Raw genomic sequence first — 14,874 nt, 5'->3', positions numbered from 1 at the left:
TGGGGAAAACTTGATTATAGGATCCTGATTTAGGGCCCTACTAGATTGTTGGGTCACACCCAATTTAGTCAAGTTATTCCAGAGTTTGAGACTCACCTAAGAGCATCCATGGAGGACCAGCGAGGTAGTACAGAGGGTCAGGCACTTGCCTTTCATGCAGCCAAGCCCAATCTAGTCCCCAAGAATGGCCGTAAGTGACCCCTGAGAGCACAGAGCTAGGAATAGCCCCTGAGCACTGTTGGGTGTGGTCCTCAAACGAAAAATAAGTAATTTAAAAAAATTTTAAGTTGCCATAGAAGATAAGAGAAGGAACCTAGAATGTTTAAACACCCTAGTTTGTCACCTGATGAGCCCAGCCTGCCAGGAGCCTGCAAACACGAGTGATCTTGAAGCAGGCTTCTTGACTTCTTCAGACCAGACTGGAACCTCTCAGACCCACCAGCCTCTTATCTCTCGAGTTCATCATGGAACTAAAACCATCTCGGATAGAGGGAGGTACTAGTTTACCCTGACCTATGGACGGCCTTGATTTCAGATGTAAGTCTGCTCCGGGTCTGCTCCAGTCTGCATCTCCACAGGGTCAACCTCAGTAGAAATCACTGTTTTTTTCCTCGCTTGACACAAATGGAGTCCACTAAAAATTTTCCGTGTGCATGTAATATAACGAGCACAGAAAATAGCAACGAAAAAAATGATTATTATCTTTCGAATCTCAGATAACATTAGGAAACATTTGCTCTTTGCTATTGGTTTTGGTGTTTTGCTGATTATTTTGGAACACACTCAGAGATGCTCAGGGCTCACTCCTGGCTCTGCACTCAGGAATTACTCCTGGAGATGCTTGCGGGGAGAGGAGGGACATATGGGAGACTGGGAAGCACACCCAGGTGGGCTATGTGCAAGGCAAATGCCCTGCTATACTATCGTTTCAGCCCAAGAAGGTGTTTTTGAAAATCTCAGTCATCTGACAAAATTAGAAAATGTTGTAAGCTCACAGTCTCACTATATATAAGTGGTCCTCACAAGCTGGAAAAATTGGACAAGTGATATGAATGGTTAGTCCAAGACAGCATTCCTTAGGAGGAAAGAAATACAAAGGTTGTATATACTCTTGATCTTAATAAGCAGATACATTCATACTTCTGAGTTTTTGCCTCAAACTTCAGACGCCTAAGGAATCCAAGTTTCTTAGGAAGTCCAAGACCTTCTTTGTTTCCACCAATCTAACCACAAAATTAAATATTTGAGCCTATATATATCACTCCAAGACCTTCTTCCACTAAAATTTAATTTTCCTGCTTAGATCAGTATTGTGTTTTGCTTTTTCCATCAGGGACCACTGGAAGTAGCCCAAGTATTCTTGGCCGAAATTCCAGCTGACCCGAAACTTTATCGGCATCACAACAAATTGAGATTGTGCTTTAAGGAATTCATTATGAGGTAAGTAGGAAAAATGAATTCAAATTTAGTAGAACAATATTTTTCAGAGAAATACTGCTGTAGCAGTGTGTTCCCAATCTGGTCCTCCAGACCAGCAACTTCAGTAACACCTAGATTCTAGAACTTTCTAGAAGGCACCATAGGATTCCTGTTCAGACTCAGATCATAGAGGCACTGCAGAGAACAATGCCTTCATTCTTTCGGGTGTCTCACATGTAAGTACTTTTGTGTTAGTCACCTCAATATGTGCCTCACAACATCGTTGTGACACGTGCGCCATCGCACCATCCTCAGAGTCTCAGGGATAGAAGGTGATGTTCCTTAAGATCACACAGCCACTTAGAAGCAGAGTTGAATTCGAAACAGGGTCTTCTGCATCCAAACCACCCACACTCCCTGCAGCGTGCTGAAATTCCACTGCTGTTACCACTGCTGATTCACTGCTGGGAGAGGTTCTTGGCACTAGCGACTTTTGTAATATATCATACAATAACTTTGGTTCTGAAATGTAAATAGAGGCACTCCCTCCAGTTGGGAGACAAAGACCATGCTCTTGGACAGGACTTTTTCAAGGTCTCATCTCTCTAAAGTTCCCAATATATAGCAAACCTCAACTCTGCTCCTGAATTCTTGCAGTGGGGCTGATTTCAAGGGTGGTCATTCTGGACATGAAGTGGGTCTTCATTCCTGATCTCGCAGTCTGTTGAGGTACGTTGGGTCTCCTGAGGGCCCAAAATGAGTGATTATGAAGGAGGTGATCACATTTCATCCTCAAGAGGAAAGGACATTAGAAAAAAATCTATCCTATGAAATCTTAAGTCTTATGGTGGCATTTCAAGTATAGGTAGGAATATCCTCGCATCACAGATAAAAGGGGGAGAAAGGAGAAAGAACGTTACAGTTGGCTGGTTATGTGAAACTTACCGTGCTGTCATCAAGTGAGACCAGAATCATGTGCTTTGCAGACTTTAGTGCGAAGTAGGCCAATTCTTATGAATAAAAGTGAACATGTTGTCTTGCAGTAAATCATAGCTGCTGGTGATAGGTGTGTGAGTGTGTGTAGTGGGGGAGGTGATGACATATGAAATGCATTTTGAACATTTTCACGGTTAAGGAGACCTATGTTGGTGAGACAGGGAAATAAGATCCAGGTGGAATGGCTTACACACACACACACACACACACACACACACACACACACACACACTCTTACTTTTTCCCATCCCACCTGCCATAGTTCTAAAAAGAAAAAAAATTCTCTTCCAATGAGGGGTACTCTCAGCCCTTCCACATTCCCCAGCTTTCTTTTTAATTTTTTTTTTAAATTTAAAGAACTTTCACTGTCACTGTCACTGTCCTCCCATTGTTCATCAATTTGCTCCAGTGGGCCCAGTAACGTCTTCATTGTGAGACTTGTTGTTACTGTGTTTGGCATATCGAATACGTCACGGGTAGCTTGCCAGGCTGTGCTGTGTGAGCGAGATACTCTCGGTAGCTCTCCAAGAGGGGCCAAGGAATCGAACCTGGGCCAACCAGTTCAGCCACATGCAAGGCAAACACCCTGCCCACTGTGCTATTGCTCCAGCCTACAAAATTACTGATAGTTGAGTTTTAGGCATATAATATTTCACTTTTTTTTTCTTTTTTCATCGTCACACTTGGCGATGCACAGGGATTACTCCTGGCTCTGCACTCAGGAATTACTCCTGGTGGTGCTCGGGGGACCACATGGGATGCTGGGAATCGAACCTGGGTCGGCCGCGTGCAAGGCAAACGCCCTACCCGCTGTGCTATCTATCGCTCCAGCCCCAGCATATAATATGTCAATACTAGTGCCACCACAGTGTCAACTTTCCTGCAATGTTCCCATGTTCCCTCCCCACCCAACCCCCACCCCATCCCTGCCTATCAACTTCACAGGCATATTATAAATTTCCAGTGATTGCAGCTGAGATCTTGTTTTCAGTGTTGTTGAGTCTGCTTTGGATATATGGCCATACTCCTCACCCATATCACTGATAACACTGGAGAGCCTGGGCCTGATGCCTCTTCACCCATTACTTCCTGTTCTCTTCTTCCCCTCTTGATTTTGCTCCTTATCTGATCTCCAATAAACGCTGGGGCCAAGGATGATCTAGGCATCCCCTTGCCTTTCATTTTCATTTCATTTCATCATCCTGTTAATCGTCGATTGCCTCGAGCAGGCCCCAGTAACGTCTCTTTCATCCTAGCCCTGAGATTATATTCACGGCTCTTTAGGAGAATGAGACCCATCATTGTTACTGGTATTTGGCATATTTGGTAGGCCACGGGGAGTTTGCCAGACTCTGCCCTGTGGGCAGGCTACATTCGATAGCCTGCAAGTTTGTCCCAAGTAGGAATGAGATAATAAGGTGTCGCGCGGCCGCGAATGCGGCCGCGCGGTTCCGGGATCTGGATTTTATAGTCTCTGAGTCTTGGCCGCTGATGGGATTACACGGCGCCAGGGGGCCAGGTGGTGGGTGTGACCCCCGCCTACTGGAATTTGGAGGATCTGGGTGGAAGATGCTCGACTCCAATTCGAGTAGGCTTGGAGGTCTCGGCCCCGGAACCCGCGTGGCTTTGTCCCTCTGCCAGTACCTTCAGGTGTGCGGAGAGTGGTCTCAGCATGGTGGTGGCTGGTCCTGGAGGTCTCCGGCTGCCGTAGCCCTGGCCGGGGCGGGGAGGAAAGCTCAACCCGCTCCCCTCCAAGGGACTCCGGGAAGGAATACCGAGGCGCGGGGGCAGAGACTGCACTGGTCTCGTCCGGGATCTGGATTTTATAGTCTCTGAGTCTTGGCCGCTGATGGGATTACACGGCGCCAGGGGGCCAGGTGGTGGGTGTGACCCCCGCCTACTGGAATTTGGAGGATCTGGGTGGAAGATGCTCGACTCCAATTCGAGTAGGCTTGGAGGTCTCGGCCCCGGAACCCGCGTGGCTTTGTCCCTCTGCCAGTACCTTCAGGTGTGCGGAGAGTGGTCTCAGCATGGTGGTGGCTGGTCCTGGAGGTCTCCGGCTGCCGTAGCCCTGGCCGGGGCGGGGAGGAAAGCTCAACCCGCTCCCCTCCAAGGGACTCCGGGAAGGAATACCGAGGCGCGGGGGCAGAGACTGCACTGGTCTCGTCCGGGATCTGGATTTTATAGTCTCTGAGTCTTGGCCGCTGATGGGATTACACGGCGCCAGGGGGCCAGGTGGTGGGTGTGACCCCCGCCTACTGGAATTTGGAGGATCTGGGTGGAAGATGCTCGACTCCAATTCGAGTAGGCTTGGAGGTCTCGGCCCCGGAACCCGCGTGGCTTTGTCCCTCTGCCAGTACCTTCAGGTGTGCGGAGAGTGGTCTCAGCATGGTGGTGGCTGGTCCTGGAGGTCTCCGGCTGCCGTAGCCCTGGCCGGGGCGGGGAGGAAAGCTCAACCCGCTCCCCTCCAAGGGACTCCGGGAAGGAATACCGAGGCGCGGGGGCAGAGACTGCACTGGTCTCGTCCGGGATCTGGATTTTATAGTCTCTGAGTCTTGGCCGCTGATGGGATTACACGGCGCCAGGGGGCCAGATGGTGGGTGTGACCCCCGCCTACTGGAATTTGGAGGATCTGGGTGGAAGATGCTCGACTCCAATTCGAGTAGGCTTGGAGGTCTCGGCCCCGGAACCCGCGTGGCTTTGTCCCTCTGCCAGTACCTTCAGGTGTGCGGAGAGTGGTCTCAGCATGGTGGTGGCTGGTCCTGGAGGTCTCCGGCTGCCGTAGCCCTGGCCGGGGCGGGGAGGAAAGCTCAACCCGCTCCCCTCCAAGGGACTCCGGGAAGGAATACCGAGGCGCGGGGGCAGAGACTGCACTGGTCTCGTCCGGGATCTGGATTTTATAGTCTCTGAGTCTTGGCCGCTGATGGGATTACACGGCGCCAGGGGGCCAGATGGTGGGTGTGACCCCCGCCTACTGGAATTTGGAGGATCTGGGTGGAAGATGCTCGACTCCAATTCGAGTAGGCTTGGAGGTCTCGGCCCCGGAACCCGCGTGGCTTTGTCCCTCTGCCAGTACCTTCAGGTGTGCGGAGAGTGGTCTCAGCATGGTGGTGGCTGGTCCTGGAGGTCTCCGGCTGCCGTAGCCCTGGCCGGGGCGGGGAGGAAAGCTCAACCCGCTCCCCTCCAAGGGACTCCAGGAAGGAATACCGAGGCGCGGGGGCAGAGACTGCACTGGTCTCGTCCGGGATCTGGATTTTATAGTCTCTGAGTCTTGGCCGCTGATGGGATTACACGGCGCCAGGGGGCCAGATGGTGGGTGTGACCCCCGCCTACTGGAATTTGGAGGATCTGGGTGGAAGATGCTCGACTCCAATTCGAGTAGGCTTGGAGGTCTCGGCCCCGGAACCCGCGTGGCTTTGTCCCTCTGCCAGTACCTTCAGGTGTGCGGAGAGTGGTCTCAGCATGGTGGTGGCTGGTCCTGGAGGTCTCCGGCTGCCGTAGCCCTGGCCGGGGCGGGGAGGAAAGCTCAACCCGCTCCCCTCCAAGGGACTCCGGGAAGGAATACCGAGGCGCGGGGGCAGAGACTGCACTGGTCTCGTCCGGGATCTGGATTTTATAGTCTCTGAGTCTTGGCCGCTGATGGGATTACACGGCGCCAGGGGGCCAGATGGTGGGTGTGACCCCCGCCTACTGGAATTTGGAGGATCTGGGTGGAAGATGCTCGACTCCAATTCGAGTAGGCTTGGAGGTCTCGGCCCCGGAACCCGCGTGGCTTTGTCCCTCTGCCAGTACCTTCAGGTGTGCGGAGAGTGGTCTCAGCATGGTGGTGGCTGGTCCTGGAGGTCTCCGGCTGCCGTAGCCCTGGCCGGGGCGGGGAGGAAAGCTCAACCCGCTCCCCTCCAAGGGACTCCGGGAAGGAATACCGAGGCGCGGGGGCAGAGACTGCACTGGTCTCGTCCGGGATCTGGATTTTATAGTCTCTGAGTCTTGGCCGCTGATGGGATTACACGGCGCCAGGGGGCCAGATGGTGGGTGTGACCCCCGCCTACTGGAATTTGGAGGATCTGGGTGGAAGATGCTCGACTCCAATTCGAGTAGGCTTGGAGGTCTCGGCCCCGGAACCCGCGTGGCTTTGTCCCTCTGCCAGTACCTTCAGGTGTGCGGAGAGTGGTCTCAGCATGGTGGTGGCTGGTCCTGGAGGTCTCCGGCTGCCGTAGCCCTGGCCGGGGCGGGGAGGAAAGCTCAACCCGCTCCCCTCCAAGGGACTCCGGGAAGGAATACCGAGGCGCGGGGGCAGAGACTGCACTGGTCTCGTCCGGGATCTGGATTTTATAGTCTCTGAGTCTTGGCCGCTGATGGGATTACACGGCGCCAGGGGGCCCCCGCGCCTCGGTATTCCTTCCCGGAGTCCCTTGGAGGGGAGCGGGTTGAGCTTTCCTCCCCGCCCCGGCCAGGGCTACGGCAGCCGGAGACCTCCAGGACCAGCCACCACCATGCTGAGACCACTCTCCGCACACCTGAAGGTACTGGCAGAGGGACAAAGCCACGCGGGTTCCGGGGCCGAGACCTCCAAGCCTACTCGAATTGGAGTCGAGCATCTTCCACCCAGATCCTCCAAATTCCAGTAGGCGGGGGTCACACCCACCACCTGGCCCCCTGGCGCCGTGTAATCCCATCAGCGGCCAAGACTCAGAGACTATAAAATCCAGATCCCGGACGAGACCAGTGCAGTCTCTGCCCCCGCGCCTCGGTATTCCTTCCCGGAGTCCCTTGGAGGGGAGCGGGTTGAGCTTTCCTCCCCGCCCCGGCCAGGGCTACGGCAGCCGGAGACCTCCAGGACCAGCCACCACCATGCTGAGACCACTCTCCGCACACCTGAAGGTACTGGCAGAGGGACAAAGCCACGCGGGTTCCGGGGCCGAGACCTCCAAGCCTACTCGAATTGGAGTCGAGCATCTTCCACCCAGATCCTCCAAATTCCAGTAGGCGGGGGTCACACCCACCCCTTGCCTTTACTACAGTACATTTCCTCATCCAGTATCCTGTATTCCACAGTGAAGTGAATCCAGTGTTTGTCTGTCCTCCAGCGCTCTTGCACAAGCTCCTGATCTTCTGCCAGTCCATGCTCTCTTGCTTTGAGCAGGGCTTCATGCCAGAGGGCGGCTGACGCTTGTGCCATATTTGAGAATATGACTTGAAACTCCAGCTCCCGGACATCTTATTATCTCATTCCTACTTTGGACAAAATGGCAGGCTACCGAATGTTACCTGCCCACACGTCAGAGTCTGGCAAACTCCCCGTGGCGTACCCAATATGCCAAATACCAGTAACAATGATGGGTCTCGTTCTCCTAACCCTGAAAGAGTCTTGAATATGGCACTTTTTAAGAAATCTCAGGGCTAGGACGAAGGAGACGTTACTGGGGCCTGCTTGAGGCAATCGACGAACAACAGGATGGTCGTGATCATGATCATGACTTGAAACTCCAGAGTTCTGTGATCCTCAGGACCAAAGTCTGAATCCTGAAGGTGGCTCAGTGCAGTAGACTGTGAACCAGTCATGCAGAGAACAGCCTCTGGCTGGATCCGGGGGCGCTGGATTGGTTTGGTTCTCATGTTTGCACAGTAGATCTGAGCCTGCTTCCTGTTCTCAGTGCAGTTATTGGACACTGGCCCCAATTCGGGGACCCCGTCCATTCCATCTCCCTCATCTGTGCTTAGGAGGGCTTCAGCTGGGGCTGGAGAGATAGTACAGCAGTTAGGGCAATTGTTTCATATGGCTGACCTGGGTTCAATCCCCAGCTCCCAGTATGGTCTCCCTAGCCTAGCAGGAGTGATCCCTGAGTGAAGAGTTAGGAAAACTCTGAGCAATGCCAAGTGTGGTCCCCCCAAACCAAAACAGAGGTGGGCTTCAGCTTATGTGGGAGGCAACCACAGAGACACCCCCTGGGCAGGCCATGGTGGATGAGGGGAGTAGCAGGAAGAGCTGATGGTGGTTCTGTGCACTCATTGTCACCCACCCGCCCATCAGGCCACCTGCTGCATTGGCTGCAGCCTCTGCTTTGCTGGGGGAAAGTAGCAGCCCTGGCTGAGCTGTCACCTCTCGCTCGCCTGCCCCCAGGTCAGCTCATGAGACTTCTTACAGATGACGGTACCCAGCTGAAGTGGGGGGAGGGGGGACGATTAATCCAAAGCCATTGGGCCAGGAGTGGCGAAACCAGTACTAAAATGAGTCTTCCATTGAGATGGGCTCTCCTTGGAGTCTGGAGTCTGTGAGAGGCTGGACTGGGCAAGAAAACACGAGGGGGAAAGGGTGCAAGAAAGCCCCAGAACGTGCCTCACAGAGGTGGCTCTGCTTGTGGGACTCACACCCACTCCCTGTGAGAAGTCAACTCGGGCATTCTCATCTTGCTTCCACGACCCCTCCTCACCTAACACATTGAGCCAGTGCTGCAGTCTGTGTCCATGAAGCCATGCCCAAGTGTGAGCCACTGGTGGTACGCACCAGCACCAGTGCATTACGGGACCTGGAGAATATTTCTTGGTCCAGCCTTGGGGAGGGTGGGAGCCAATCCCTTGGGTTGTCCAGTGCCGCTGTCAGATCCTCCTCTGTCCCAGTGGTGCCTGTTCTCTGGGCCCTGAGGAGAGACATGTTGATGGGTCACTAGGAAGAAGCGGAGAAGGGAGAGGTCTGCCTATCGGGCTAAAGAGGAGTTTCCACTTAGGCCGTAGACATGTTCACAGGTTCCAGATGGTTTCCAAGTGAGCATGTGTGGTGCTGGAAGTCATCTGGGTGCTGACGGTGCAGGAGATGACTTAGGCGGGAAAGTACTTACCTACTGTGTGCAAGTCCCTAAGCTCAGTCCCCAGCACTGTAAGACAGTGTGGAATCTGCCTGTGCTGGCTAGTGCTCATGTCTCCTAAAAACAAAAACTCAAGAAAGGGCAGTCATTTCTTCCAAGGTTTTCCCAATAGAAACCCCCCAAATCGCGATTTGGTTTCTGCATGCCTCTTGCAATCTGCTGGAATACCAGTCTAAGTCTGGAAATCATCCTGAAACTGATTTTATTTTACACTTGATAAAATACACACTTACTTTAACTGTGTTCAAAAGCTGTAAACTGGGGCCGAAGTGATAGTCCTGCAGCAGATAGGATGTCAGTCTTGAATGCAGCTGACAATGAGTTCAATCCCTAGCACCCTGTATGGTTCCTTGAGTCCACCAGGAGTGATTCCTGAGTGAGAGCCAGGAGTAAGGTCTGAGCACCACTGGGCATGACCCAAAATGAAAGAAAATAATAATTTTAAAAAAGGACAAAACTAATGAGGAATGATGTTAATTCCTAAATTCCCTATTCCTCTCTTCCTGCCACTTCTCCTGTGTCCTGGTATATAACCTCAGGTAGCCTATAATTTGTTTTGGCTAATTCAATCACTTCACTTAATCACTTAACTTCCCGTTAGTCGTCGATTTGCTCGAGCGGGCGCCAGTAACGTCTCCATTTGTCCCTGCCGCGTGCTCGTGTAGCCCAATGGCATCCGTTCGCTCCGGGAACATGGAGGGCCTCAAACCGATCGTTCATGATCTTGACAAAGAAGTCTGACCATCTGGTAGGTGGGCGGCCACGCGGTCTCTTGACATCCCGTGGAATCCAATCAGTAACAGCTCTAGTCCAACGGTTGTCTTTAAATCTCATTACGTGACCAGCCCATCTGATTTTCGACACCTTGGCAAATGAGACAGCGTCCCTGATCCTTGATCGTCGACGGATGTCAGAACTCCGGATTCGTTCTCTCATTTGAGTGAAACGTGATATTCCAAGCATAGCTCTTTCTATTCTTCTTTGGGAGACCTGAATGGCGTTCTCATCTTGTTTGCGGAGGGCCCAGGTCTCTGAGGCATATGTTAATGCAGGAAGAACAGTGGAATCAAAGAGATGTGCCCGGAGCCGGAGGTTCTTCGTCCTCTTAGCTATTTCTTCGACGTTCTTGAAGGCGTTCCAAGCCGCTCTCTTCCTCCTGCGCAGCTCGGGTGCCAGGTCCTGGCACCTGGCACCTGGCTAATTCAAAGAAAAGAGATAAAAAAAAACCCACTTAAGGGTGTTCTTTTGACTCCCAGGTTATCATTCTCCTGCAGAGAACTACGTCTGGAATGATGCTGCAGCTTAGATTTAATTTTGATGAGCCAGCTTGCTTTCTCCTGCCTCCAGATGCATGCTGCCCTCTTTACCTTTTTGTCCATCCTGAAGATGTGTTCCTAGGAAGGATTTGGCAGCAAGGCCTGGATATTTCTTTAACTTAATCCACAGCTAGCAACAGTATTAGGGGAACAATTTACAGCACATTGATCACCAGAATCCTATTCACTGCAGAGTACTAGAATGGTTACTGACCGTGGCCTCCCAGCTAAGCGTCAAGGCTTATTTTGCCCCGTTCAGTTTTGTTTGTTTGTAATTCCCCATGGGTTGAATAGTGTCAAGTCAAAGGCAAGACTGTGTCATGTTTTGGTAATATGATTTTTCCCCATTGGCGTATGCCACGCTCTGTGGCAAACATTGAGATACTGACTTCATGGCCAACAAGTCAAATCTACGCAAGTTGGAAAGATTTCCTCTTTATCTCCAGTGCTTGACAGTTGTATCATGATGAGACAGAGGCCAGAGCTGTGTTTTGTTGATTAGAGCAGCGGGTTTCCACCTCTTCACAACCACAGGCCGACGGTTGGAAACCACTGGGTTAGAGGATTCCTATCTTGTGTCTTCAACCCACAGGGGAGATATTGGCTCTTATCTCTGATGTTGCCTCCCACTCCTTGGTCATCCTCTTAGAGGCCATTCTGAGATGTGATGTGATCGAGCATCACTCTGACTTCAGTATCGTTTCCCTTTCTTGGGGTGGCTTGGTTTCAGGGCCATACCCAGCAGTGTTTGGGGTCTTCGTCCAGTGCAGTGTTTGGGGGCTGCTCCTGGCAGTGCCCAGAAGACCATCTTGTGTCTGGCCTCTTGCATGCCAAGTGTGTGCTCTTCTGTGGTCTCTCCTGCCCATGCAGGCGCCTTCATAGGTAGTAACTACTTTGACTTTGGGGGGTGAGCTCCCAAGGTGTGCTCTGGAATCTGGGGGCCCCATTGGCAACTCTCCACCAGCTGCACCTGCAGTTCAGTTTAAAGGCCTGAGGATATAACGCTGCTTGAGCCCCGCTGTATGGGGGATGCCTGGGCCATCCCGGAAGTGCTGGGGCATGCGGGGTCACACTAGGCTGTGCTTGAGGGACATTTTGCAGTCAGACCTGAGTTAGGTGAGTCATCCCTATTTCTACTTTGGTTTTTGTTTGGGGGGGGGCGGGTGGGAGGCACACCTGACAAAGCTCAGGGCTTTCTCCTGACCCTGCACTCAGGATTCACTCCTGGTGGTGCTCAGGAGACCATATGTGGTACCAGGATCAAACCCAAGTCAGCCGATTGCAAAGCAAGCACCCTACCCACTGTGCGATTGTTCCAGTTCCCTTATTTTTACTTTTTTTTTTTAAATCCCCAGTCATTTCCTTAGATCTGTCTACTGTTTAACCTATCAGTTGAAGTATTCCCACTTTACTTCAGTGACTGCATTTTCATTTCTAGACACTCGACTTGTTTTTCTTCATGCCCTTCCATGTTTCATTGTGGATTTTATGTGTGTAATTATATTTCTGTATTGACTTTGCTCTTACATGTACTCTGATTTCATCGCAGACCCAGTTCTATTCACTGCATCTGTTGGTTCTCCCCCTGGAGGTGATTTTCTCCTAGGAGTTGTGATTCTTTCTTGTTTGGGGAACCACACCTGGCAGTGCTCATTTTTTGTTTGGGGGGACCACGTATGGCAATGCTCAGGGGTTACTCCTGGCTCTGCAGTCAGGAATTAGCCCTAGTAGTGCTTGGGGGACCTTGTGAGATGCTAGAGATCGAACCCAGGTTGGCTGCATGCAAGGAAAGTGCCCAACGTGCTGTACTAGTATTCCTCGATTCTTTCACTGTGAGTTCCTCATTGGCATGGATACTTGTTCCTGTAGAGAACCCAAGAGCACTGGCTGGGAGAACATTCCTCTGGAGAAATTTTGCTCAGACCCTGGGGGTGGCTGTTATCTTGGTCCGGGATTTCAGTTGATGCCATCTCGGAGAACTCAGTGGTAGACTGTGTGGGTGTAAATCATACCCACGTGTGGTGCAGCCTTGGATTCTAATTTCCCAAGGTGATTTTCATTCCCGTTCATAACCCAAAGCTGACAACAAGCTTCAGTTTCATTTCTTTGGATGTTGATGATATTTTTTTTTTAGCATCCTTAGATGAAGGAGCTTCTCAAGGCCCTGTGCTCTATCCAGGCCTCGCTGGCCCGAGTCAGGGCTACAGCACTTACCTGCTGTAGACTGTGGCCTTCACACCTTCCACCTGGCCTCCAGGACCTTTTTGTTACTATGAAATCTTGACCTTGGGTCCTGGTGACAGCTGCCATGCTACCAGATCCAACCTGTCACTCTGATTCTTTCTTCTCTTCCTTTCTGGCCATTTCCTTTCTGTGATCTCTGTGCTCTCTGTCTCTCTCTGTCTCTCCCTCCCTCTCCCTCCCTCCCTCCCTCCTTCTCTCTCTCTCTCTCTCTCTCTCTCTCTCCCCCCCCCCATAGCAGGGAGTGGACTCATGGACTCACTCTGCCTGACCATTCCCTGTCACCTTCTGGTTTTCTGTGAGCCCAACAGGTTGGTCCTTCTGCCACAGACTTGGAATATCAGATCCGCCTCTTCCTCCTGTTATTCACCTGTTCACCTAGGCAAGCAGCCTAACTTCTCAGAGCCTCAGGGACAAAATTAAGATAAATACTAACTCCCTGAGCTTGTGGGGGGAAGATTAGCCAGAGAGTGCATCTAAAACTCCTTGTCTCGTGCCTGGTATGTAGTCTGAGTCCGAACCTCAATAGTGCCGGCATGTGGCTTTTGCTAAGTCGACCTTCACAGGTGGGCTTCTTAGGGTTCTGGTTTATTAAATCTGAGAGAGTTTGAGGTTTGCATATTAAAAAGCTCCCGATTGGCCACGAAGTTAGCCAACACTCCAGAAACACCCATCGTCTCGCTTCCTACTTGTAAGAGATAAAACAACGCCCTCTCTCTCTCCCCCTACCCTTGATATCTGCACCGTAGATGCGGGGAAGCCGTAGAGAAAAACAAGCGGCTCATCACGGCTGACCAGCGGGAGTACCAGCAGGAACTCAAGAAGAACTACAACAAGCTGAAAGAGAACCTCAGGCCCATGATCGAGCGGAAAATTCCAGAACTCTACAAGCCCATCTTCAGAGTGGAGAGTCAGAAGAGGTGTGAACAGGGCCAAGGAGGGAGAATGAACCAAGGGGCTAGGGGACAGATTCAAGACATGCTGTGCAAATGGAACTTTCTGGGCTTGGCCTAGAGCCTGTCCACAGGGCAACTTCCAAAGTCTGATCTGGTCCGCTTCCCTCCTGAGCCCCGGGACCTTCTCTTTGACCTCTCAGGTGCCCCTTTGCCTTGGCTTCCTGCCAGCAGCCTTCCTGGGGCCAGTGGCTGCCTGTGTTTATTCTGCTCAGTGCAAAAGGATCTTCACACCTTCGCAAGTTCACTGAGTTCCCCATCACTGATACCGTTTCCGTTTCCGGGGGCAGGGAGGAGGGAGAGTCCTACATCCTCGCTAAAAGGCTAATTACTCTTTCTCTCCTTTCTCTCCTCCCTTTCCAGAGACTCCTTCCACAGGTCAAGTTTTAGGAAATGTGAAACTCAGCTGTCACAGAGCAACAGCTAAGCAGGAACTCCCCCCGGCTCCTGGCGACTGCGGCCCCCACCCTGGAGAAGGCCTTGCTGGTACCGACAGCAGAAGACACTGGCCTCCCTTGGGCTGGCCGCTGGGCTCCTTGAGCAGAGAGCACTCCTCATGCTTTGGGATCCAAGGGACCACGGGAATGACACCCAAGTGGGGTCTAGTCAGATTTGGGTGGGTCAGATTGGGGAGATGACTCCCAAGGGATGCCTGTATATTTATTAAAGCACATTTTTTTCCATAATATTTTCCAAGACATAAAGAGTCCTACGGGGGAGTCCACATTCCCCTATTGACCCTAGAGATGACGTCGTCCTGTCCAGATTTGACCTCAAGAGTAAACCCATATGGGAAATAGAATTCATTGCATTTTAGGGGGAAAACAGAAGAATGTGGAGGCATACATGGAAATAAGGAGTGGGAGGAGGGGGGCTGATAGAGCAGGGGAATGGGAATATTGGCCAGAAATCTAACATTCAGGAGGGCTGGACCTTTGAAGACAGGTTATTTTTTTGGGGGGTGGGGGGAGGGTTGTTTTGTTTTGGTTTTGCTTCTTGGGTCACACCTGGTGTTTCACACCCAGGGTTCCCTCCTGGCTCATGCACTCAGGAATTACTCCTGGCAGTGCTCCGGGGACCATATGG

The 14,874-nt window shown here is 51.9% G+C and overlaps 1 protein-coding gene across 2 annotated transcripts in view; it reads left to right on the top strand.

Annotated features, from left to right (window-relative positions):
- DOCK8 (dedicator of cytokinesis 8) overlaps positions 1-14,610 on the top strand; it is a 270,310-nt gene extending 255,700 nt beyond the window's left edge. For both annotated transcript variants that reach the window (XM_056106905.1, XM_056106904.1), the window contains exons 46-48: positions 1,334-1,440; positions 13,585-13,755; positions 14,152-14,610. In XM_056106905.1, the coding sequence (XP_055962880.1) occupies positions 1,334-1,440; positions 13,585-13,755; positions 14,152-14,215 (342 nt within the window). In that variant the 3' untranslated portion in view covers positions 14,216-14,610. The remainder of the gene's footprint in view (positions 1-1,333; positions 1,441-13,584; positions 13,756-14,151) is intronic.
- The last annotated feature ends 264 nt before the right edge of the window (positions 14,611-14,874 follow it).

This window comes from Sorex fumeus, unplaced genomic scaffold, assembly GCF_029834395.1.
Source record: "Sorex fumeus unplaced genomic scaffold, SorFum_2.1 ptg000149l, whole genome shotgun sequence".
Classification (NCBI taxonomy): Eukaryota; Metazoa; Chordata; class Mammalia; order Eulipotyphla; family Soricidae; genus Sorex; species Sorex fumeus.
The sequence above is the reverse complement of the archived record's forward strand: the minus strand, read 5'-3'. Positions and strand labels throughout refer to the sequence as shown.